This window comes from Furipterus horrens, unplaced genomic scaffold (assembly GCF_987537825.1).
Source record: "Furipterus horrens unplaced genomic scaffold, mFurHor1.1.pri manual_scaffold_4, whole genome shotgun sequence".
Classification (NCBI taxonomy): Eukaryota; Metazoa; Chordata; class Mammalia; order Chiroptera; family Furipteridae; genus Furipterus; species Furipterus horrens.
The window spans coordinates 170,632,075-170,656,516 of NW_028327174.1; the positions used below are offsets into that span (position 1 = coordinate 170,632,075).

The following is a 24,442-nucleotide window of genomic DNA, read 5'->3' on the forward strand; positions in this document are numbered from 1 at the left end:
GTTGGTTCCCTTTTCATCTTGCTGATGTTTTCTTTTGCTGAGCAGAAACTCTTTAGTTTGATGTAGTCCCATTTGTTTATTCTTTCCTTTATTTCCCTTGCCTAAGGAGATATATCAATGAAAATGTTGCTACGAGGGGTATCTGAATTTTTCCTGCCTATGTTTTTCTCTAGGACTTTTATGGTGTCATGGCTTACATTTAAGTCTTTGATGCATCCTGACTTTATTCTGGTGTGTGTTGTAAGTTGGTGGTCTAGTTTCATTTTTTTGTATGTTCTCCCAACACCATTTATTGAAGAGGCTCTTTTCACTCCATTTGATATTCTTTCTCGCTTTGTCAAATATTAATTAACCATATAGACCTGGGTTTATTTCTGGGCTCTCTATTCTGTTCCATTGATCTATATGTCTGTTCTTATGCCAGTACCAGACTGTTTTGATTACCGTGGCCTTATAGTATAGTTTGGTATCAGGTATTGTGATTCCTCCTACTCTGTTCTTCTTCCTCAAGATTGCTGTGGCTATTCGGGGTCTTTTTTGGTTCCATATAAATTTTTGAAGTATTTGTTCTAGGTCTGTGAAATATGTCATTGGTATTTTAATAGGGATTGCATTGAATCTATACATTGCTTTAGGTAGTATGAACATTTTAAATTTATTTCTTAAATAGTAAACAATATGCAATTTTATGGTTACTTTACTCATTATAAATCATTTATTCTTTCAGAACATAATAGTACATTTTTATTTAGATACATGCCAAGAATCATGGCACATTTCAATTTATGAAAATGCCATGAAATTTTTTGGCTTAGCCTTCCCATCAGAACTTCACTAGAGGAAAATTGTACAATGAACTGAAATTTTATAGGATTTAATTCTTCCACTTGTAAAGCACATGGAAATGGGACAATTAGTCATATATATAACTTATGTTTCCCCACACATACCCTTGAGGCATGAACACATTTGAAGAAATGAAAGGTAAATAAAAAGCTTAATGAATAGATATAGACTAAGAAGAAGGTGTGGTCACTCTTTTCTAGAGGAAGAATGGTGTTGTTACAGAACATAAAGTCAGATTCAGGAAAGCAGGCTTCTACCATGGCCCACACTTTTTGCAAGCAGGAAGTTTCCTTTTTTGCTTCATTATTGTACCATTACTGCTTAGCATGTCACTTGGCCCATAGTAAGTCTTCAATAAACATTATTTGAATAAATGAATAAATAAAAAATACTTTGAGATTTTTCTTGCTCAAACATTTTTATATTTTTATGATTTATTTGTCTGTCATATGCTTTTTCAAATGAACAATTTTACAGTTAGAAATATTTTAGGCATTCAAAAATATGACTTCTTTTTCATGAAAATTTGAAGCATACTGAGCAAATGAGGGAAAGGAGGGCACATTGCTCTGAAGTGTGGGTAACTGGGGGCAGTGATCACAAGTGCTGAACATACACCATTTTATTTCTTCTTTATGATTTGAATAGTATTATTTAAAAACATTTTAATTGTGAAAGCAAGGTAATATATATTTATTGGTAAAATTTGGGAAACATATTAACATATAATGAGGAAAACAATAGTTACCCACAATGCTAACACTGCTAACATTTTGGCATATTTCCTCCTATACATAGATGATTAGAAAAAATTATTTGATTTCGGTCCAATATTTCAAAAGTACATGAGTTATTCATATATTTTACATTTTGAGAATCCATATAGTATAAAAGCTATGATCTCAATATACTGACACAAACCTAGATTCTATATTCACGAACTTATTCACTGAATAACCATGGTCGACTAATTTAAGCATCAGTTCCTTCATCTGTAAAATAGTGAAAATAAAAATAACATAAAGTTGTAATGATGAAATAATCCAATACATATTACATGTTCAGCACTGTGCAGAACACATGATAATCTCTTAATTATGCTATCATTGCTTATTATTTTTATTTATTCTTATTGTATTTTTTCCATTATCACTTATTTAGTCCCCTATAACCCTCCTCTACCCTCAATCACCACACTGTTGTTCATGAGTCCTTTTTCCTTTTTGCTCAATCCCTCGACCCCCTAACCTCTCCCCACAGCTAGCTGCCATCTGCTCTCCATTTATGAATCTGTCTCTGTTTTGCTTGTTAGTTCAGTTTGTTCATTAAATTCCACAAATGAGTGAAATCTTATGGTATTTGTATTTCACTGACTGGCTTATTTCACTTAGCGTAATGTTCTCCAGGTTATTCAATACTGTTGCAAAAGGTAAAGTGTTTGTGTGTGTGTGTGTTTGTGTGTGTGTGTGTGTGTGTGTGTGTGTGTGTTTTAAATGGCTGAGTAGTATTCCATTGTGTAAATGTCCCATAGTTGATTTATCCACTCATCTACTGATGGACACTTGAGCTGCTTCCATATCTTAGTGATTGTAAATAACACTGCAATGACCATAGGGGTGCTCATGTTCTTCTGAATTAGTGTTTTGGGTTTCTTTGGATACATCCTCAGAAGTAGGATTGCTGAGTCAAAAGGCAGATCCATTTTAAATTTTCTGAGGTATCTCCATACTGCTTTCCACAGTGACTGCACCAATCTGCAATCCCACTAACAGTGAAAAAGGGTTCCCTTTTCTCCACATCCTCGCCAGCACTTGTTGTTTGTTGATTTATTGATGTTAGCTATTCTGATAGGTGTGAGATGATATCTCAATGTGGTTTTAATTTGCATTTTCCCAATGATTTGTGACATTAAGCACCTTTTCATATGTCTGTTGGCCATCTGTATATCCTCTTTGGATAAGTGTCTATTGAGGTCCTTTGCCCATTTTTTAATTCGGTTGTTTGTTGTTTTGCTGTTGAGTGTAGTAAGTACTTTATAAAATTTGGATATTAACTTCTTACCAGATGTATCTGCAAATATGTTCTCCCATTCTGTGGGTTGTCTTTTTATTTTGTTGATGGTTTCCTTTTTAGTTTGATGTAGTTCCATTTATTTATTTATTTTATTTGTTTCCCTTGCCTGGGGAACTATATCTGATAAAATATTGCTATGAGCAATGTCTGAGATTTTGCTGCCTATGTTTTTTTCTATGATTTTTATGGTTTCCCATCTAACATTTAAATCTTTAATCCATTTTGAATTTATTATTGTGTGTGGTATAAGAGGGTGGTCTAGTTTCATTTTTCTGCACATATCTGTCCATTTTTCCCAACACCATTTATTGAATAAACTATATTTATCCCATTGTATGTGCTTGTTTTCTCTGTCAAATATTAATTGACTATAAATATGTGGGTTTATTTCTGGGCTTTCTATTTCATTCCATTGATCTATGTGTCTGTTTTTATGCCAGTACCATGCTGTTTTGATTGCTATGGACTTATAGTATAGTTTTATAGTAAGTAGTGTGATTCCTTCAATTTGTTCTCCTTTCTCAGGATTGCTGTTGCTATGCAGGGCCTTTTATGGTTCCATATAAATTTTTGAAATATTTGCAGATGGCATGACACTGTACATAGAGAATACCAATGATTCTACCAAGAAACTACTAGAACTGATAAATTAACTCAACAAAGTAGCAGGATAGGATACAAAATTAATATGCATAAATCAGTTGCATTTTTTAAAGGCCAACAATTAACTAAGAGAAAGGGAAATTAAGAAAACAATCCCATTCACAATTGCTACAAAAAGAATGAAATACTTAGGAATAAACCTAACTAAGAATGTAAAAAGCTTGTTCTCAGAAAATAATAAGACACTGAAGGAAGAAATTGAAGAAGATACAAATAAGTGGAAGCAATACCATGTTCATGGATAGGAAGAATTAACATCACTAAAATGTCCATACTACCCAAAGCAATCAATAGATTCAATGCAATTCCTATCAAGATTTCAATGCTGTATTTCACAGAACTAGAACAAATATTGAATTGTTTATTATTATTACAATTCTTTTTAATGAAATGGCATAATTTTGTTAATTTTTATTTTCCTGGAGTTAGTTGTGATTATAATTATGATGACTTACTATTGTTATAATGAAGAATATTTTTGTCACCTATATCTTCTTAGAAATCTGGTGAATTTTTCTTGGTCTTTAAGATTTCATCATAATAATAGTCTCATAAGCATTTTAATATTTAGATGTCATGACCAGAAACTTTATTGTTCTTTTCTTCCACTCCTCCTCAGATATATCTGATAGTCTATGATTCTATGATCCCTTCTGGAATTCCTTTCCTGGATGTCTCCCCATGCCCACTGCACTTCTTTCTACCTGCAATCGCTTCAAGTGGTGTCACTCTAGGAGTTTTAACTGTGACCGCTATACAAGTCTGACACTGCCCGGAACATTAGACCCAGAGTCGGTTTCCTGAAGTGCATTGTTAACTGGATATTTTGCATATTCTCAAACATAACTTGCCCTCCAGCCTTTCTTCTTCTGGTACAGAATTTGACACTGTCCACCCAGTTTTCTGAGCCAGAAGCCCAGCAGTCATATTAGTCTCTCACCTCTTTGAACACTCCATATTAGACTAATCGTGGTGTCTTGGCTCCATCTTCTTCTCTCCCCCAACTGCTCCTCTTCTAGCTCAGTCTCTGGCCTTTGTCCATTGAAATTGGCAGTAGTCTCCTAACTGTTCTCTCAGTTGCTGGTTTCCACTCCTTAAAATCATAAAAAAAAAAATCTGTTCAAGAAGATGAGCCTCTGAAGTTTTCAGCTGGGAATTCCTAGAGGTTTCTTATAATGTATACTGTGCAGGGTAAAGTCTATGCCTAGCATGACAGTCAAGGTGTCTATGACCCAGTATGAACCCTTCTTTCAAATCCTATCCTTGCTACTTCCTACTTCATGCTTGGGTGGTAAAGAATGATCACAAACATACACAAACACGCATGGCTGTTCCATTCTTCTGATGGAAGTGTCTTTCCCACTTTTTTCCTTGTTACCTGCCTTTCCTGTCTTTAGACTTTGCTTCAGTGTTACCTTCTCCAAGAAGCTTTCCTCAAATATGACATTGGGCTAAATCATCCAGTTCTACTCCTCTGTGCTTGCCATTTGGTGTTGAAAGTATCTGTGTGTCTCCCATCTTGACTACCGGCTTGTTCAGGAACAATGACATTCACATTGGTTGCCACACACAGTAGATCCTCAACAGATGTCTGTGGAACCAAATGGACTCTTTTTGTCTGATCCCTCATCCCATCAACTTCTCAGGGTTACAGACATGAGTTTTAGTCATCACAAATCTCACTTCAATGTTTGCTACAGAAGGATGCTCCAAACAGGTGTAACTAAGTGAGAAGTAAGAGGTGACAGAAGTTACAACTGAAGGCTGGACTGGTGTTTACATCAAGGAGATGTCTATGAGAAAGGTCTCAAACGTCAATGAAATGTTTCTTATCTTGGTGCTTAGTAACATCTGATCAGTTATAAGATATACAATAGGATTTAGTTGTGAGCTATTTCTCCATTCTGGCATCCACAAACCCACAAATATCCTATAGAACTTACAAAATTTAAGTAAAGAAATTAAATCATAAGAATTGATATTGATAATGAGAGAACATGAATGTGTTTATAAGGTCTGGAAACAAAGTATTATTATTATTATTTTGTTACAGATTAGAAGATGCCCTTTATGACATTGTGAGTGGATTCACCTGTTTGCAGACTTTAAGATGCACTCTGTTTGCTTAAGGAGAAATTGTCAATGCTATTTGTAGTATATGTTAATACCGGTGAGAGTAACTGAAACTTGGAGCCACATTATAAAATTGGACTCACAGCACTACAAAATCAGCAACATATAGTTTTGACAAATGCCATGTCAAAAATGTAGAAATTTGATTTTAGCATAGAATCCAAGCTCCCAAAATAAGGGAAGAAAACACTTTGTGCATCTCAGCAGCCCTTCTTGCTTCTGTTGCATGCGTATTACACAAGGTTTGGAGGTAGCTCTCCAAAATATTAGCTGAAAGCTTCTTCAGAAAGCAAATCTTTCCCACATCCTTCCCTGCAGTTCCTCTTTAAGAGGTGTCAGCATGGCTGAAAGAATGAAGTGGCTGCACATTGTTCCATAGTGCTATTATGTGCTTAACATTTCCATAACAAAAGTGCCACTCGACTTCTCCCCGATTAATGCAGCTCGAGGGCTCTTGTCGTCCTTTAATAAAACATTGTTGAAATCATTTATTTAGAGCCCCTGGTTACTAGTGGGAGAATGACCATCTTTGTGCCAAAATATAGTGTATACAGTCCACTATTTTGTAGTAGATCATTCTGTGGTTTAAGAAATTGATTAAATGGATGCCTTAGAAGGTATTTATGCTAATAGCACATTACTTATGTCATTCAGATAGTCAAGGGTGAACCTTTTCAACTATCCAGCAGAGGCAAGTCTTCAGACAGAATACAGTAACATCCAATTTTACTTAACTCACAAGGCAGTGAGACCCACTGGAAACCCAGGCATTTGTAACATGATGTTTCTCAACAACTTTGCTTTGGGAGAAATTGGGTCAGCTGACAAGTGTCTCTGATGTTCCTTGGTGTAAGAGGTCAAAAAACAAATAACTTATGCTTTTTTTTCATAGGCTTGAGAGGGATATATGAGTTAGGCTTGAGAATTCCCACCGTTGAACCCAATAGGTAGGCTAATAATGCAAAGCCAAGGTTTAAAGCAGAAAGATTTTCAAATGCAGCATTTGAAGGCTCTGAAAGTTCTCGTGGCCTTTCCCCACCCTTGTTAGTCCATACCATATGACGTTGCTGGGATGGAGCAGGGTGTGAAGAATGCAGGAGATGGTGAGGAAGGAACTCCCACTCCATACTGTTTCTCTTGACTCTGCAAAGGAAAAACTGCTGGTTCTGAGCCTTGTCTTCCCTGTGCAGAACCTATTAGGAGCACTGCAGTGCAGCCCAGGCATGTGAAAGTGTGGTGGCCCCTTTAGTTTGTGTCAGTGACTGTCAGGAGCTGCTTCCTTACTTTTGGACACTTGTAGGGGCCTTGGCTAAGCAAAGGGAGGTCCTGCTACTTAGTATAAGAATTTAGTTCCCTCCAGCCATTTTTCCGCTTTGCATATGGACATTGCTCACGTACATTTCTATATAGTATTAAAAAATAGACAGGAGATCTTATGTCCCTTGTGGTCATATATAAAAGCATTGCTATGTGCTTGGGTGAACAGTGAAGCCTGAACTTCCTTCTATTTACTGTATGGTCACTGTCAGTTCAATGAACTGCCTCCTTGTTCTTCGCCATTGTCCCACACTCCCTTAAACATTTGTCACTGAAGTGCCTCCAAAGACAAATAAACTGTCACTGAGAAGGCAAACCTACTAACTGGGAAAATGAGGGTGACCACAAAGACCCATGATTTTACATGAAATTCAAAAGGAGTTGCTTTCTCTCACTCTGGAATATTTCTGTGGGAAGTGTGGCACTTTCTGAGAATCCCCAGGAAAAACTAGAGATACTTTTTCTTTCAGTAATGGTACTTCCAGGCATTCTCCATCTCAAATGTCCAAAATTCCAAAAGGCTCCCCAGAGAGCATGAGATATTACAGATGTCGACATCTGTAAAAATCCTTTCTGCCTAGGAGCAGATGGCAACCTACAATCCCATAACCAAAGTTGAAGGTTCTAACATCTCAACAACCTGCTCTGGAATCCACTAGGTCTGTAGAGGAAAAAGGAGGCTCCTGGGCTCCAGTGTAGAACTGTTTAAATTGAAATGGACCACCAATCAATGTTCACTTTCTTCAAGCAAGGAAGCATAAAGCCTCGTGTCTTCTCTCCCCAAGAGCTAGTTGTGTTGATTTATTCCAGGCAGATGCTTTTGACAGGACCCTGTAAAATCAAGTCATGAGTTTATTGTAGCAGTTAATTATCAGGCCTTTTCTAGTGCTAATGCTTTTTACTTCTTACTGGGGAAAACTGGGCCTTTTACTGGGACAAAGACTTAACTTTTAGTCAAGAATGTGTTAAAATAACATGAAATGGAGATGATTTAAATATATTTAAGGACAAACGCAGGAGTGTTGCTAACTTGACGTTGTGTAAAGAAAGCTGATTTCATTTACAAGTCTTTTGGAATACCCTTTGTTCACTTCCCAAAGAAACAAAGCTTTCAGCTTTGTTTTCACAATATGTTTACTCAACCATTCAGGTGACCCGGTTCCAGCCACACAGCACTCCCCTAGGCTTCTCCGAAGCTACAACTATCCAAGACTTTATGATGCTGCACATACACGAATCTCTTGGTTTTAGATCCAACGAGAAGCACCTAGAAGCCCTCCATAAAAGCTGGGAAAAGAGCCACTTAAGACGAAAAGAAACCTTGAAAGTAGGGGGTGAGCGTGGGTGGGAGGAAGTTGGGAGGGGGCATAGCTTTGTTAATTACTTTAGGCAGCAAAGAAATCTGGTTATGTTTTCTCAGCACATGTTAATATCATATAAAGAGACATCTTGCTAATCTGTGGACCCCTCAGACAAAGTTTATTTGTGGTGACTTTTAAACTCCTGACTTGCCTTCCAATCACCGCGTTTAAAATGAAAAGCTTTAAATAAACACCAGGAATAGAAGATAAATAAACTTTTTTTCCCCCTTGCAAGTGCCTAGCTTGGCGAGGTTCAGACTCAAATCCCCAGAGGACAGAGCGCTCTCTTTTGTGTTAATGTTTAAAAGATTTTCCAGTGCCGGAGTTTATTCCTACTGCAAACATTTCTATTTACAAGGTCAAGTGTATCAGCACTCGACACAGCTTAAGAGTGTAATTATTTATCTAAGGGCGTTTGAGTGTAGATCAGTAGCTCTGGCAGGCACCCAGCCTTCAGCCCACTGCTAAACAACTCCTCACAACAATATTACAAGTTCTGGTAATTGTTCCTCTCCCCAGTGTGTTTACTTTCACTCGCTTGAATGTTTTGTAACAAAATTTTGTACTTTTTCACCCGAAGTGTGAAAATGACTTTGAAGTATTGAGTCTCGCAGGTTTCCTAAAACCTATTGGTAACAGATGTTATTGGCATGTTTGATTTCATGAGAATGTCTAGTAGCCACAGAGGACACTCCTGGAAAGGGGAGGAGGGGGGTCCCAGTGGAAATGGTGGAGGAGAAAAAGATGTGTCAGTTATTCCCAAATTATGCAGGAGATACTATTTTGTGAATTCTCTTCACAAACATAAAACCCAGTGGAGGCCATTCAATTATATCTTTTTAGCTGCCTCATTTACAGATGTCTAATTGTTCATTAAATTAAAGGCATAAATAATAGCCCTCATTTCTTGTCTTGTATTTTAATTTCAGTTGATGGTTGATAGATTCCCAGTGGTCCCTCCACCTCCCTCCTCACCCATTATTGGGTTAACCACAATGTAACTCTGGAAAGTAACTACACCATATTCATCACTTAAAACTCTTTACTGATGTACACATTTTAATAAAACATAATTAAAAAATGAAAGAAATACACAAAGCCATAGTTTCTTAAAACATAAGACTTTTTTTTTAAAGATGTCTATAAAAATACGTTTAAGGCAGTTTGGAAATGCATTTATACATTTCTACAATGTCCATAAATTCTCTTGAAAATAAGAATGTTAACTTCAAATCTATAAAATACACTGTACATTTCAAGACTGTTCTAGATAGAGCACACTTCACAACGGACCGTGGGTTTGGATCCCTGGTGACAAACGATTTCTATACATTTCAGGGAGAAAAGGTATAACATGAATGCGGATTTTAAAGTTTTTAATTTCTTTTTAAAAATAAATTATTTCTGAAGCATACAATTTATAAAAATTCTATATACAAAGTACAGCAACTGGTAACAAACCCCAGTTTTAATACACTTTATATAAGAAGTACCAGGGTTTAGCACCCTGATAAAAGCAGAAGCAATACACGTTCTCCGCATATTTGTACATACAATTTCTTGATGTAAAATAAAGAAGAAAAACGACAACAAAACATCATAAAGAGGCTTTCATAGATGGCAGTGCTGAGCTCATTTAATACAAACTTGCGCATTTTCAGTATCACTAGCAACTCTTTAGATCAGCATTTTTTGACTCTTAATCCTAAAAAATGTACTTCGATCAGAGGATGGGAATGAAATTAAGGTCAAGGGCTCAAAGTCATCTAAAACTAATTCAGAATATTAACCCTTTCCCAACCCTACCCCAAACTGAGAATTCAGGGCGCTGTACCAAAAGTAAACGAATGAACCGGTAAGTGGGACTTTTCTGATTATTGACAACTGCAATGTCCTCGCTGGCCAAAATAAAAGTGGATACCGGCTCGCCCCACTCCCACCCCCCGGAAAATGCTCATTAACTGACAGCCTCTTTTGCAAAAACGAACCCCCTTCGAACCCCCAGCTCTGAGCCCAGTCCCTTGAAAAATGTTAAGGCTCCACTGGTCAGCACCTTCTTTTAAGTCCAGGACTACGGTTCGGCGCCTCCTCCCCCGCGACGCCCCCACCCCACCCCCGCCCCGCGACGCCCATTCCATGCCAGGCGTCCAGAACTCTAGCTAGGCCAGTTTCTGCAGGGCAGGGCGTGTTGGGTGTTTCTGGAGCCTGAAATGGGGCCAGGGGAGGATGTCCAAGAAATCATGCTCGGGAGAGGAGACGAGGAAAGTGCCAAAAGTTATGACGGAGAGACCGGCTAAGTAGAGTTAACTTTGAAAACGTTTTGGCAAATATCTCCAACCATCCCCTCTGTCCCCAAGCCACAGGTGTCCTGGTACAGGACCTCCTGCAGCCCATGCTGGAGGGCGTGAGGGCTAAACGAGCAGCCAGAGCAGCAGCAGCAAGATGGAGGCGAACGGGGTCCAGGCGCCTCGGGGCGCCAAGCGTCCGCCGCCGTTGCCGCTCCTTCGCCCGGACCCGTAAGGCACGTCCCCGCGGCCGCCCGTCGCAGCAGCGCCGCCACCCGGGCGCGGCTGGTGCGGGACGCCGTCGTCGTCGTCCAGCGGCTGCTCTCCTCCCGCGCCCCCGACGCGCTGCTCATCGTCGTACTCCTCGTCATAGTACTCGTCCAGGCCCCCGTCGGAGCCGCTGCTGCCAGGGCCGTTACCCAGCTCGGCGCCGAAGCACAGACGTGCCATGTTCTCCTTCACCGATTCGCAGATGGGCCGCTCCAGGCCGTCGCACACGCAGTCGTTGAGCAGCGCTGCCTTGGGCACCGCCAGCATGTCTTCGATGACGGTGCGGCACTCCTCGGTGCAGCGCAGCCCATTGAAGAGCTTGCCGCAGTAAGTCAGGTAGCGGTTGAGCGCCAAGTTGCAGCGGCTGTCCCGGTCGCAGCGCCGGCGGGCTTCGGTGCAGCCCATGACCCCGCCCGCGCCCGGGCCGCCCGCGCCGCCGCCGCTGGTCCGGGGTAGGCACGGCTCAATGGCGCGCTTGGTGGACTTGCAGTTCTCGTCCTGTGCGCAGTCACAGTCCTCCAGAGCTGGCCCGCGGCGCGTGTGGTTGAGCTGAATGAGGGCCGAGATACAGTGGCTCGGACAGCGCCAGCGCGACGAAAAGGAAGCAGCCGAAGCCGGGAAGGCGGCGGCGGCGGCGGCATCCCCAGGCGCGTCGCCCCCTCCGCGCTGCGCCAGCACCGGCGCGCACGCCTCCGCGTACTGGTTGTAGGCGTAGCTGCACTCCGGCTCCCCCTGGCACTGGAGCAGCGCCTGCCAGCAGATGAGGCGGCGGCCGTGCGCCAGCCCCGAGCCCCGCGGCGCCGAGCCCAGCAGCTGCAGTAGCGCCATCAGGCACAGCCAGGCGCCCGGCACGGTCACCCCGCGGGCCCCGCCGCCCAGCAGCCCTGCCACCATCGCGGGCAGCGGCGGCCGCCGGGCGAGGAGGGGAAAGGAGACGAGGCGAGGGGAGCGGCGTACGCGGAGCCGGTGGAAAAGTTTGCCCCAGCCCTGCCAACTTCTTGCATGAGTGTTTTCATAAATCCATGCGCGCCTTTGGCTGGTGCTTTGCTGCTCGCAGAAGGTCGGTCTGGCTCCGGCTGTGGTGGCTTCCTAGAAACGCACAGCCGCGAAGAGCCCCTCCGGTCGGCCCCCGGCGGTGGCGGGAGGCGCTCACTGCCGCTCCGGTGGGCTGCGGGCCGCGGGGCCGCGGCAGCGCTGCAGGACCGCGGAGCGCCGCGGGTGCATTTTGCTCCGCGCCTGCAGATCCGTTGTGCGGCCGCGGCGGTTCCTTCCTCCCGGGCTCAGCGCCGCGCCGCCGCCACTGCGGGCTCTCGCATCGCGCCGCTTTCTGGCTCGCGTCCGTGCGCTGCCCGCCTTCCCGCGGCCCGGCCGCCCGCGTCCCCTCCCCCTACGCCCGCGGCGACCCCGGCCTCGGCCGAGCTCTGGAGAGCCCTTTCCGGGAGGCGCGGGGAGAACAAGAAACTCGGCGCGGCCGGAGAGCGGCTCCGGGGCTTCCCTCGGCGGCGGCTTCTCGGGTGACAAGGAGCCCCGGGAGCGGATCCGCTGAGCCCGGCTGAGGACTCTCGCAGCGAGGCTTTAAATACAAAAGTGGGCCGGGAGCCCCCGCGTGGTGCTGCGGTGCCCCCTCATTATGCATGCATGGAAAAGCAAACAAACAAAAACATTAGCAACGCTTCTCCGGCTCTCGGAGCCCCGGCCCCGCGCGCTCCGAGCCTGCCCGCTTTCTCCTTTCTCCACTCTTTCGCCCTTTGCTCGGCCCCCTTTCCCGGCTTTTCGAGATGCTATTGGTCCTGCCTGTTGTTGTTGAAACTTTTTTTTTTCCCCCGAGCTGCTGGAGTGGGGTTGCGGAATGGGGGAGGGCGGGGAGGGTGGTGGGCAGCTCACATTCAGGCATTCAGGGCTTGAAAGGAAGGGCTTAAGGAGCCTGACAGAAGCCCGGGAGCTCCTCCTACTCTTAAGGAGGCTCGGATTTGGAGTCCCAGCTCGCGCTCTGAACCAGTGCCGAGGACTTAGGGGCAGTCGTTTGTATCCGGCCCACGGTCCTTTTTGTTTGGTTATTTTAAAGTTTTTTTTTTCTTTTTTCTTTTTTCTTTTCTTGTAGTTGCAGTAATTCTGCGTCGACTCCGATCTGTGCCTTCGACTGGGTTCATAATTTGGTGTTTTTCGAGTTCCCCATCTTTGGTTCCTGTTCATCACAGGCGGGAGAGGGTAATCAGAGAATTTATTGTGGGGTTTTGAAACTTAAAAAAGAAAAGAAAACGCACCCAAGGAAGAGGCACACACTTTAGTTGGGGAGGAAGGGGTGGTTGGTGTATTGATGAGATATTAACAACACCCATCCCGCCGTGGAGCCAGGCATCGTTGTCTAGACAAATCCAATCAATCAAATTAATATTTTAGGAATGTGTTACTAACATGATTGGTGATGAAAAATAACAATAGACTTAAAAATCTTTAGGGATGTTGAGCAGTACCCTCTGGCTGCGGTCACAACATAAAGGAAGGGGATAAACTGGTCCGCTCCGCTCCAAGGTTTCTATTAAAGTGTATGTTTCAAGCCCTCACTGTAAGGGAAGCTGCCCGGTTACGAGCAGCCTCTGCGATCCAGACGCGGGAGTTTGAGATCTACCTTAACTGCAGCGCAACGCAGCCTTCGACCACCAGAGGCACCGGGCGTCTGCGGCCTGTCAAAAACTGGCGCTTTTTTTCCTCCCCTTTCCGTGGAGAGACTATCAACTCCATCTGTCACAAAAATTGAAGCTAAATCTCCGCTCCAGAAGCAGAGGGAGCCGGGGCTCCAGCGCGAGCAGAGTTCGGCTGTCCGCCTCTCCCCGGAGGCCGAGTGAATCTGAAATGGCAGAAGTGAGAACAGAGCCTCGTCAGACTCATCAGGCGGCAGAAAAGCCGCGGGTTCCTGCCGTGGCTGCCGCGTCCGTCAGGCGCGGGGTCTGCCTTGGGAAGCTGCACCTCTGCAATTCCCAACACGATGCAAAGCAAAATAAACTTTAAAAGAACCTGAGGTAAAGCAGATCGCTTTGCCCTGACTTGAGTCATAGAAACACACACACACGCAATATCAATCTTTTTTTTTTTTTTTTTTTTTTTTTTAAGAAAGAATGAAAGAAAAAGGGCTACAACTGTGTGGCCCATCTAAACAACCATTTTCCAGGCTCTGGATTTTTGTTGTTGGTGTTGTGTTGTTTGGTGTTGTAATCCCAGTCATGCCAGGAGGGCTTGGACATGTCCCACTCCTTCCCTGTAACTTGAGAGCCACTGCTCTCACTTTTTTTTTTTTTTTTTTTTTGGTGGTTATTGTTTGTAAGATTTGTCATCTCTCAGAGAGATTTAAGGGACTCAAGAGACCTTTGTGTGCTTCAGGGACACCTCAGCACCCCAGGCTCGTAACATTTCAGCCAGCAGGGCTGTCAGGTGCCCGATGCAGGCCTGAGAAGGAGGGTACCATGAGATAGGAGAGTGAAGGAGCCCTCTTCCCCAGGAGTCCCACAAACCATGAGTACCAACCACCTTGCTTCACGTCCCGGTTTGCACTGATAGCCACCAGACCTCCAGCCATCCCTCATCACTCATACACACACCAACCCCATATTACTATGTACATACATCTCTTCAACTGACTGAATTCCCATCACAGCTCCCCGCCCCACATTCACTTCACCCTAGAGCTCTGAATCTGTTCTCAGCAAAGCCTCTGGTGCAGAATTTCCCCTGCGGCCAACACTGACACAGAACCATGCAGGGGAAAGAACTCTGAGGAAAATAGTTCCATCTCAGCGCTGTTGACAGGATACGGGGCCACCACAGGTGTCTTTGGGCTTTCGGGCTTAATTCTCTCAGGTGTGCTCTTCCTCAAGGTTTTAGCTTCTGACTTGCTGGCTGTTTTTTTCTCCAGACTATTCATTTCATTCATGTCAACCTTGGCCTCTTAGCGTCTTGACTTATTTTCACATTCAACTATCAACTGGTAATCTTGCCTTAGACCTAGGCATTAACATGTTAACAGTGTCATCTCAAAAATCTTCAATTCATAATTTCTAATTTAGACATTATTTCACTGACCAACATCTCTTGCCTTACCAGTTCACCTGTCTCAGTCCTGTTGTCTCTCAGCTAGTCTGGACTCAAAAGTTGTGATTGCTGCTGCTTCTGCCTCAGCTCTCTTTCTATGATATCATTCATTCCCATCCACTTACAATAGGCTGTACTTTCTTCTATCTTAAAGCAAAAAATCCATCCTCCCCACAAACAGAACAAAAGCTTCTTAGACCTCAAGTCCTCACTTAGTAATTATCCCATTTCTCTGAAAACGTGAAAAAGTTGTTTTTACTCACTTTTTCCACTCCCTAATTCACTCTAATCAAGTTTCATCCTGCCACTTTTCTCACTAAGGTTACTAATGACCAAATGGCCACTTCTCAGGCTTCATCTTATCTGACCTTTCAGCACCATGGGACATGATCATCTCTCCTTTTCAAAATGCTTTTTATTTGGCTTTACACTCCCCTGTTTCCCATAGTACGTACTGGTGGCTCTTTCTCTTGCTAAATTGACCTCCTTAGGTGATCCCATATAGTGCCTTAATTCTAAATCACATCTCTGATTTTGATATTTTCCATTCTAGTCTTCTTCTGATTTTCATGTGTATATATTCACTTGGTTATTCAATGAGTGTTGCAAACTTAATGTCCCAAGAGCACTTTGGGTTTCTTACCCCAAAACCTCTTTGTTCCCTGGTGTTTCTGTGGTAGAGTCTCCAAAATTGGTCTCCATCAGTTTCCTCCCTCACTTGATATCCATGCTACTCACATCAAAAGACAGAGTCTAATTTTCTTCCTCTAAATGTTGGGCAGGTCTTAGTGACTTTGACCAATGGAATACAATGAGAATGACTGGCATTTTGTGGCTTCCAGGCTAGGTCACAAGAAGCCTTGCAGCTTCAACCTGGGCTTCTTGATGTGATTGCTCTGGAGAAGCCAGTCACCGTGTAAGAAATCTGACAACCTTGAGACTGCCATGATTTGAGGAAGGCCGAAGAGAGGATACATGGAGACAGAAAGAGAAGCCTGGTTAGCTCCCAATTTTTACAGACATGCAACTTAAGACAACAGATATGTGAGTGAAGAAGTCATTTTGGGTGTCCAACCCAATGGAACCTTCAAATGACTCCAGCCTCAGCTGGCATCTGATGGAAAGAACATGAGAGAAAGCCAAACTCAGCATCAGGGTCAAATAGGGTAAGGTGAGTGAGGCCCTGTGTATAAAATTTAAGGAAGTACCCTTATAGTGGTGTTGCAGAGACCTCAAGAGTGAGTGCCTCCTTAAATTTTGTACCTTAGACATTTCACTCACCTGACCCTAGTTCTGGTTTTGCCCCATGCAATAACAGTACAGTTTTTCCCAGTCAACTCAAAGCATCATGAGAAATAACAGACTGTTGTTTTAATCCACTGAGTTTTAATAAAACAGTAGATAAGCACATACTTTTTTTCATCATATTCAACTGCTTGGGTCAAATACTCTTCTCTTTTTTGTCAAGTTGCATATTCAATAGATAGCCAATTACAGGCAGTAATAAAATATTTGATGAGTTGAATGAATAAAAAATCAAAACTTATTGCTTGTCTTCTATAGCAGCCAACTCAGAACTAGTCCAAATTATTTATACTGTAGAAAAAAGGAACAGAGACTCTGAGAGGTTAAAGAATATGGAAAATTTCTGATATTTTAAAATATAAAATGATATTTCCATGTTAATTTAATTGTTGTGAATGATTAAACCATAATCTTTGTCCTATATTAACTTCACAAAGGTTATGGTTTAATCAGTGGGAAAAGCATGGTCTCTTAAGTGGATGAGGTTGGCAAAACAAACCATCTCTTAAGAAGGAAATGTAAAAATAAATTCTAGATAAAAACTTAAATATAAAAAAATCAAATAAGAAAGTCTAGGCTATCATATATGTAGCCTAGACTTTACAAAGATCCTTATAACCAAGACTAGGAAGTTAGGAGATATGGAAGAAAAACAGTTGACTATTAAAAATTAAGAAATTGTATATGAAAACATACCAGAGACAATGTTGATAGACACACAGATCTGGCAAGGCTGTTTATAGAGTAGGTGACAGAAGACTAATTTCCTAATAAGCAAACAACTCTTATAAACTTGTAAGAAAAGGATAATTAAAGAGAAAATGGGGGGAAAGATGTAAATAAGCAATGCACTGAACTGTGAATTCAAATGTCAACAAACAAGTGAAAAGATGTTTATGTTAACTAGTGGTCAGGTGAAAGGAAATTAGAAAACAATGAGCTATCACTTTAGCACCCAACAGACTGCCTAAACTATGAATGCTATGTATATTCTAGCAGTCCCAATAGAAACAACTACTCTTTTCCCAAAAACGTTCTTGGCGAAGTCCTGGAAACCCATTTGGTCTGGGTTGTGTGAGGATACTCTCTGAAGGGAGGCCAAGGCTGTCATCAGACGGAAAGGTGTCCCCAGCGCCAGGGGTCCACCAGCCTGTTCCGTGGCTTGGTGCTGGCCCATGGACTGTTGTTTAGTGGTCTATGAGAGTGTGGGAGTAAGCATTTGGATACTTTTAAAGCAATTTGGAAGAGTAATTTTATGTCTGCTGAATCTAATGAAAATGTGGACATTCTACTTTGTCAGTATCATTTATTTTTTCTACTAATCTATTTTTACTCTGTTTTACAAAAAAGTACCTATCCGTAATACGTAGAAACAGTATCTTGTCTTCCACCACAGGTAATTGGAAAAGCTCTGTGCCAGGTATTACTAGTAGTCATTTTCTTTGCTTTTAAAGGTAAATAAGTTGTTAGGTGCAAGGCCTTAAGGGTTCACCACTATGAGAAGGTTAATAAAAATGTAAGAAACAAACTGTTGATTCTTTACAGAATGTCATTAGTAACTCTAAGATGCAGAATGACAGCACAACCTCACTTTTACTGACATGCACAGGAGCAGACAGCGCAGCTATTCTCTAAGGGGCAGAAAACGTGCCTCACACCATTGCTTGGGGACTCAGGAGAATAGAATCCTGGCTGGGTTTCAACGTCTAATAACAAGAGGAAATCCCACAAAATCATTGGGAGCTCCAATTCTCAGGAAATTTGACTTTCATACTCTGTGAAAAAGAGATATTAATGAAACAGATTGAAAGCCCAAACAGTAAAATTCTATATAGACCATTTGAAGCACAACCTGCTTCAACCTCTGTGGTTTATAGTTGGCAGTAGAGTTTTATACAAAGAGTAATTTTTTTTCCAAGTTAAATGCTTGTACACACTTGGACATTACACCTTAAGTTAACTGGGGCCAATTCTACAACAGGTATTGTAGAATGTTTCAAAGCCATGCCAGGTCTTGTTTAAAAATCTATTGTTTTTCACTATTAAAACATGAAACATTTTCATATTTTGTAAATCTGGATAAATTATTCTCTAAATAAAAATAACATAATTTGTAAGAGAAGTTATGAATTGTCTTCAAAATCTGCTTTATAAAAAAATCCTTGCAGAGATACATAGAAAGACAATACGATTCAAAAAAGAAAAAAAGAAAAGCTGTCACCAATAAAAATATCCATCAACAAGTTAGTATAATTTGTAAGTGTGTGGTTAATTGTTCTCAAACAATTTGAGAGAAACGTATTGCAATTGCTTACATTTTCATTGTGGAGAGTGTATCATTGTCCAATTATCTTGGGGAAAAAAAAGTCTGTGATCTTATTGACTGATAAAAATTAAAAATTATCTCATTCTTTTTAATGAAATGTGTATCCCAGGACTTTAACACATCACCATTCACATTCTACTTACATTTTAAATCTGCTTTTACACTTACCTGCTCATTTTTCACTGAATTTGATTCAGTTGAGACTAACAGATATTTATTGCATACCTGCTATGTGTCCCAGGGAAAGGAAACATTTTTTTTTTTTTTTTTTTGCCTTCCAACTTTGTCCCCCACCTCCTTTTTTTGGTTGTTATTAATAGACTTCATTTAAAAAAATCACTATTAATAGGGTTTTGAGAAAAGTTAATTGAAAAGTGCAGCGTTTCCACATATCCCCTCTTGCTTACACCTGCACAATTTCCCTTATTATTTACATCTTTTATTAGTGTGGTACATTTGTTATATCAGTGAACCAATATTGATACATTATTATTGACTAAAGTCTGTAGTTTACATTAGGGTCCACTCTTTGTGTTGTACATACTATGAGTTTTGACAAATGTGTAATATCATGTATTCACCATTAAAGTGTCACACAGAATAGTTTGACTGCCCTGAAATCTCCTTAGAAACATTGTTTTAATCTAGAAGTTACTGTAAGTTGAATTTATGGCTTTATTACTTAATGTTTCCACATTTAGTTTATTTTTTATTTTTGGCCATTAAAATAATAAAGTGAGGCCATACATGCCATTTGGATCTAAAAGTTGTACACATCTCCCCAAATGATTAAGCATTTCTATTGATATAATCATCCATATAGTCAGTTATCTGTTTCAGAAATATGGATTGTGCTCTCAGCTGGGTCAGGACTGTTTCAGTGTTCTAATTAGGGAAGTTTGTGACATGTGGCCTTTGGTTATAGACCTTTGCTTCATGCATGGGCATACATTTAATTCTCCCAGTACCCCTTTCACTTGTGTGTGTGTGTGTGTGTGTGTGTGCTTTCCAGGTTATTTAATTTAAAAATTAAAAAATAAATAAAATAAAAAACTCAAAAAAGATTTTTTTTAATTTTAAATAGAAAATACATCCATATACAGTTGGCCCTTGAACAATATGGATTTGAACTAGGCAGGTCCATTTATATGCGGCTTTTTTTCCCCAACAAATATGCACTGTACTGCGAATGTATTATCTTTACCTTATGATTTCCTTTTTTCTCTCAGTCTTTCCTCAGTTTTATTTTTATTTTATTTTTTGTATTTTTTCCATTACCATTTATCCCACTTAGACACCCCTCACCACCACAATCACCACACTGTTGTTCGTGTCCATGAGTCCTTTTTCCTTTTTGCTGGATCCCTCCACCCCTAACCCTGCCCCCCGCCCCCGACAGCTGTCATCCTGTTCTCCACGAATCTATCTCTATTTTGCTTGTTAGTTCAGTTTTTTCATTAGATTCCACATATGACTGAAATCATATGGTATTGTCTTTCTCTGACTGGCTTATTTCACTTAGTGTAATGTTCTTCAGGTCCATCCATGCTGTTGCAAAGGGTAAAAGTTTCTTTCTTTCTTTCTTTTTCTTTTTTTGTGGCCAAATAGTATTCCCTTGTATATATGTCCCGTAGTTGTTTTATCCACTCACCTACTGATGAACACTTGGGCTACTTCCATATCTTGGCGATTGTAAATAACGCTGCAATGAACATAGGGGTGCTTATGTTCTTTTGAATTAGGTTTTAGGTTTCTTTGGATGTATTCCCAGAAGTGGAATCTCTGGGTCAAAAGGCAGATCCATTTTTAATTTTCTGAGGTATCTCCATACTGCTTTCCACAGTGGTTGCACCAATCTGCATTCCCACCAATAGTGCAAAAGGGTTCTCCCTTCTCCACATCCTTGCCAGCACTTGCTGTTTGTTGATTAATTAATGATAGCCATTCTGACCAGTGTGAGATGATATCTCATTGTGGTTTTAATTTTCTTAATAACATTTTTCTCTAGCTTACTTTATTGTACAAATATAGTATATAATAAATTAACATACAAAATATGTCTTAAGTGACTATTATGTAATTGGTAAGGCTTCTTTTCAACAGTAGGCTATTAGAGTTAAGCTTTTAGGGAGTCAAAGTTATACATGGATTTTTGACTGTGTGTCAGGGAGATTGGCACCTCTACCCCCTGTGTTGTTCAAGGGTCAACTGAGTAGAAAATGTCTCCACTCTCCTTTGCACCCAGAAACCCACTTTCCTCAATCCATTATCAATTTATTGTATACATTCCCAGATATATGTATGTATACATATATATGTGGCTTTTTAACTGAACAATATATGTTTTTGGACACGGTTTCATATGACTTCATAAACTGCTAACACCTTACTTGCTTCTCCTCTTGACAAATGCATACTATTTCATTTTGGATGTTTCATAAATTATTTAACCAGTTGTTTATTGATGAATGTTTAAATTCCAATCTTTCATTATTACAATGTGGCAATAAATAAGTTTGTCATTTCATAAGCCATTTAATACAGATAAAGGATAAACTTTTAGAGGTGGAATTACTGAGTCAAAGAGGAGGTGCATTTTAAATTCTGAAAGATCAATTGTTCTATGTTCTCCATACAAGCTGTGCCTGTTTGTAAGAGTGTTTGTCTCCTCATATCATCACCAATATAATATATTATTAAATTTTTGGATCTATGCCAATCTGATAGGTGAAAATTATGTCTCATTGTAGCTTTAATTTTAATTTCTCTTATGAGAGGACCCCCCCAAACCAGTATTTATTTATAAATATCGTGTATTTATTCTTACATACTTAAATTTCAGTCACCTTCAGAGTACTCTCCATTTGATGCAATACACCTATGGAGATGTTTCTTCCACTGCTCAGAACAGTTTTTGATGTCTTTTAGTCCTTCTGCTGTTTTTTGTTTCACTTCTTCCACATTAGCAAAATGTTTCCCTTTGAGACCTTTTTTCATCCAGAGAATCAAAAAGCAAAAATCCTTTCCAGGTGAGATCAAATGAATAGGAAGGATGGGACCCAGGGTGATGCTGCCTTCGGTCAAAAACTGCTGAACACTCAGCACGGTGTGGGCAGGTGCACTCATAAATTACCCATCATGAAGCAGGCAAATGCATTGAAAGAGTCTTCAAGAAAAATTCACTGAAGCTGAATACAGCCTCTCACTGATACACTGATACAGATGGGTTCCTAGCAGAGGTGAATTTAATAGCAGGCACACCAGGTGTGTGCCCTGGGCCCCAACTTCTGAAGGGACCTGCAAAACCCCAACTTTACACTTTTTTCTAATGACACCAAGTTTGGTTTCATTACTATGCTACATAAAATATGGTTAACATGTATTTTTATTTTCCCTGTCTCTCTTTTTTTTAAGGGGCCCAATATTTTCTTCTGCACCCAGGGCTTCAACTGACCTTAATCCGCCTCTGGTTCAGGGGCCCACCCTCCAGAAGATAATTTCAGTTTTGGGGTCCCTCATATATGTAAGACAAGTATTATTTAAATTTACAGAAAATTAATAAGGTAATGATTAAAGACATTTAAGTTCAAGGAGGTTAAGTGATCAAATATCATCAACTAGTAAGCAAGAACACTCAGAAAGTGATCACCCAAGCTTAGCTTTCTTAGCCCTCACCCCACCTCACTTCTATAGTACCCAGCACAGTGCCAGGATGACTGCTTAAACATTTGCCTTTACTGATACTTTTCCACCACTTGATCAATAATTGTCAAAAGATGTGATAAAAAAAGGCCTTTCGTAAAGGGAAATAAGACTTCTTACTAGAAGGGCAAAATCAATGAAGTCTGAAGAATCCTCCCAAAATCCATTTAAAATCATAGAAACTGCTCTCTTCCCCTGAGATAGATTAATAATAGTTATCTGAGTCACCTGTGAATGACTGACATAAGATGGACTTCTCTTAGAGGTGTCAGTATCCTATTATTGGTGAGACATATTTGAGGAAAAAAACTTTGCTCTTAGCTCACCGCTTTTTCACTCTGCCTCTCTGTATCTGACTTCAAACTTGGAGCATTGGGTTCCTTATCCTGCAGAACCCTGAGAACCTTGTGGTTTCTGAGCAGCAGTGGAAGGCTTTGCCCTCATCTATAATTTATATACATACATACATACATACATCATTGGTGTTTGTTGTTTGTGTCAAGTGGAGGCTTGTCCCTGAACTGTGCAATCTCCTGACACAACTGCCCCAGTCAGTTTGCTGCTGATAGACCATTAATTGCCCTGATCATCATTTGCCTGAGGTCAGTGGTGGGTTTGGGGACACTAGAAGGGACAGAGACATCTGGGGAGAAGACAGTTTCCTGTGGTCCAAGGGCACAGCAGTTTGTGGTAGCTTGGCAGTTATTAAACAGATCAACAAAATGACTAAATGAAGCACCTTTCTTGATTAGAAATTATGTCAATCCTGAATTATTAACTGTCACTGTTATTATTCTTTATTGAACAGATATCGAGCACCTACTATATATCAAGGACTAGTCTTGGTTTTGGAGGTCTAGCAATGAATAACTCAGGGAGAAATGCCTGCACATGGGGTGATCTCATATTATGGCCACCGTGATTTTTTTGTCCTATCCTGCTGTTCTCCTGGTGAATCTGAGAACCTCAGGGGTCATTGTTGGAAGAGTGGGGCCATTTCTGGAACACTACAGATGCCCTTAGGCTCAGCCTTATCTCTATGCTACAAAGAAAAGAAGTGAACTGAATTGCTTTCTAACAGACAGTACTTCCCCTAGGTGCTGGGAAGAAAAGTCACTAAGATTCTCACATCTTTCAAAAGCATCTGGAGGAAATATAAAAGACAAGGGGAAAAAAGCATCCCTTTAAAAGCTGGTCAGCTACTTTTCTGCCAAGGGCTTGTCAAAATTGCTCAAGAGAAAGAAAAAAAGAGAAACAAGTGCACATATACATTTTTAAAGTAGCTAGCAACCAAGACAACACCAATTATTTAACCACAGTAAAGAAACCAGCAGCCAAACCACACTGATTATTTAACCGCTTACCCAAGTGCTGAACGCAGCCATAGCCAGCCACGTTAATTTAATGTAAATATCCCACGTAACCAGCCCCCAGAAGGCAAGAACTGCAGCAAAGGACAGCTCCTCACCTTTCCTGGTCTTGGCTCCAGATGTCCCTGGAGCTGGAAAACTGGCTACAATCCAACAAATATTTCCCCCCTCTTTTTTGCATTTTTGTTTTTCTAAAAACTCAATTCTTTCTTTCCCTGCTGATCTACCAGTTTCACATGCACACACAGATTCAGGCAGACATTTCGTTTGGTCAGTTCTGTTCTTTTCCTCTTCATTGCTAACTTTTCTTTCTTTTTCATTTCAAGCATCTGTCTTTCTCCCTTTCTTTTCAACCTTAGTGCTTTCATTCCAGTGTATTTGATCCCTATTTAATTATTACTAATCATAATATGTAAAGTTTATTCTCAGGGAGTGCTGATCAGGGAAACACAAACTTTCGCCTCCACTGTTTGCAATTACACAATATGTAATTGGTGAAATTGAGTGTTTGGAGACTGGCTGGAAAGGACGAATGAAAGGAGAAGATGACTCCCAGGTTATGAGGCTTCACTCCAGACTTGTTTTTCTGCTTCCTCAACATTTCCATATGAAAGTCCAATAGTCATTGTCAATGTAGCATGTCAAAAACAGAATTTCAGCATCCCTCAGACAGACGTATTAAGTGACAGCTCCATTCTCTTGGTT

At 41.0% G+C, this 24,442-nt stretch overlaps 1 protein-coding gene across 1 annotated transcript; it reads right to left on the minus strand.

Annotated features, from left to right (window-relative positions):
* Window positions 1-10,511: 10,511 nt before the first annotated feature.
* Window positions 10,512-12,767, minus strand: GAS1 (growth arrest specific 1). Its single transcript, XM_090274246.1, has one exon. The coding sequence runs from the start codon at window positions 11,840-11,842 to the stop codon at window positions 10,805-10,807; it is 1,038 nt and encodes a 345-aa protein (XP_090130372.1). The 5' UTR covers window positions 11,843-12,767; the 3' UTR covers window positions 10,512-10,804.
* Between the last annotated feature and the right edge of the window lie 11,675 nt (window positions 12,768-24,442).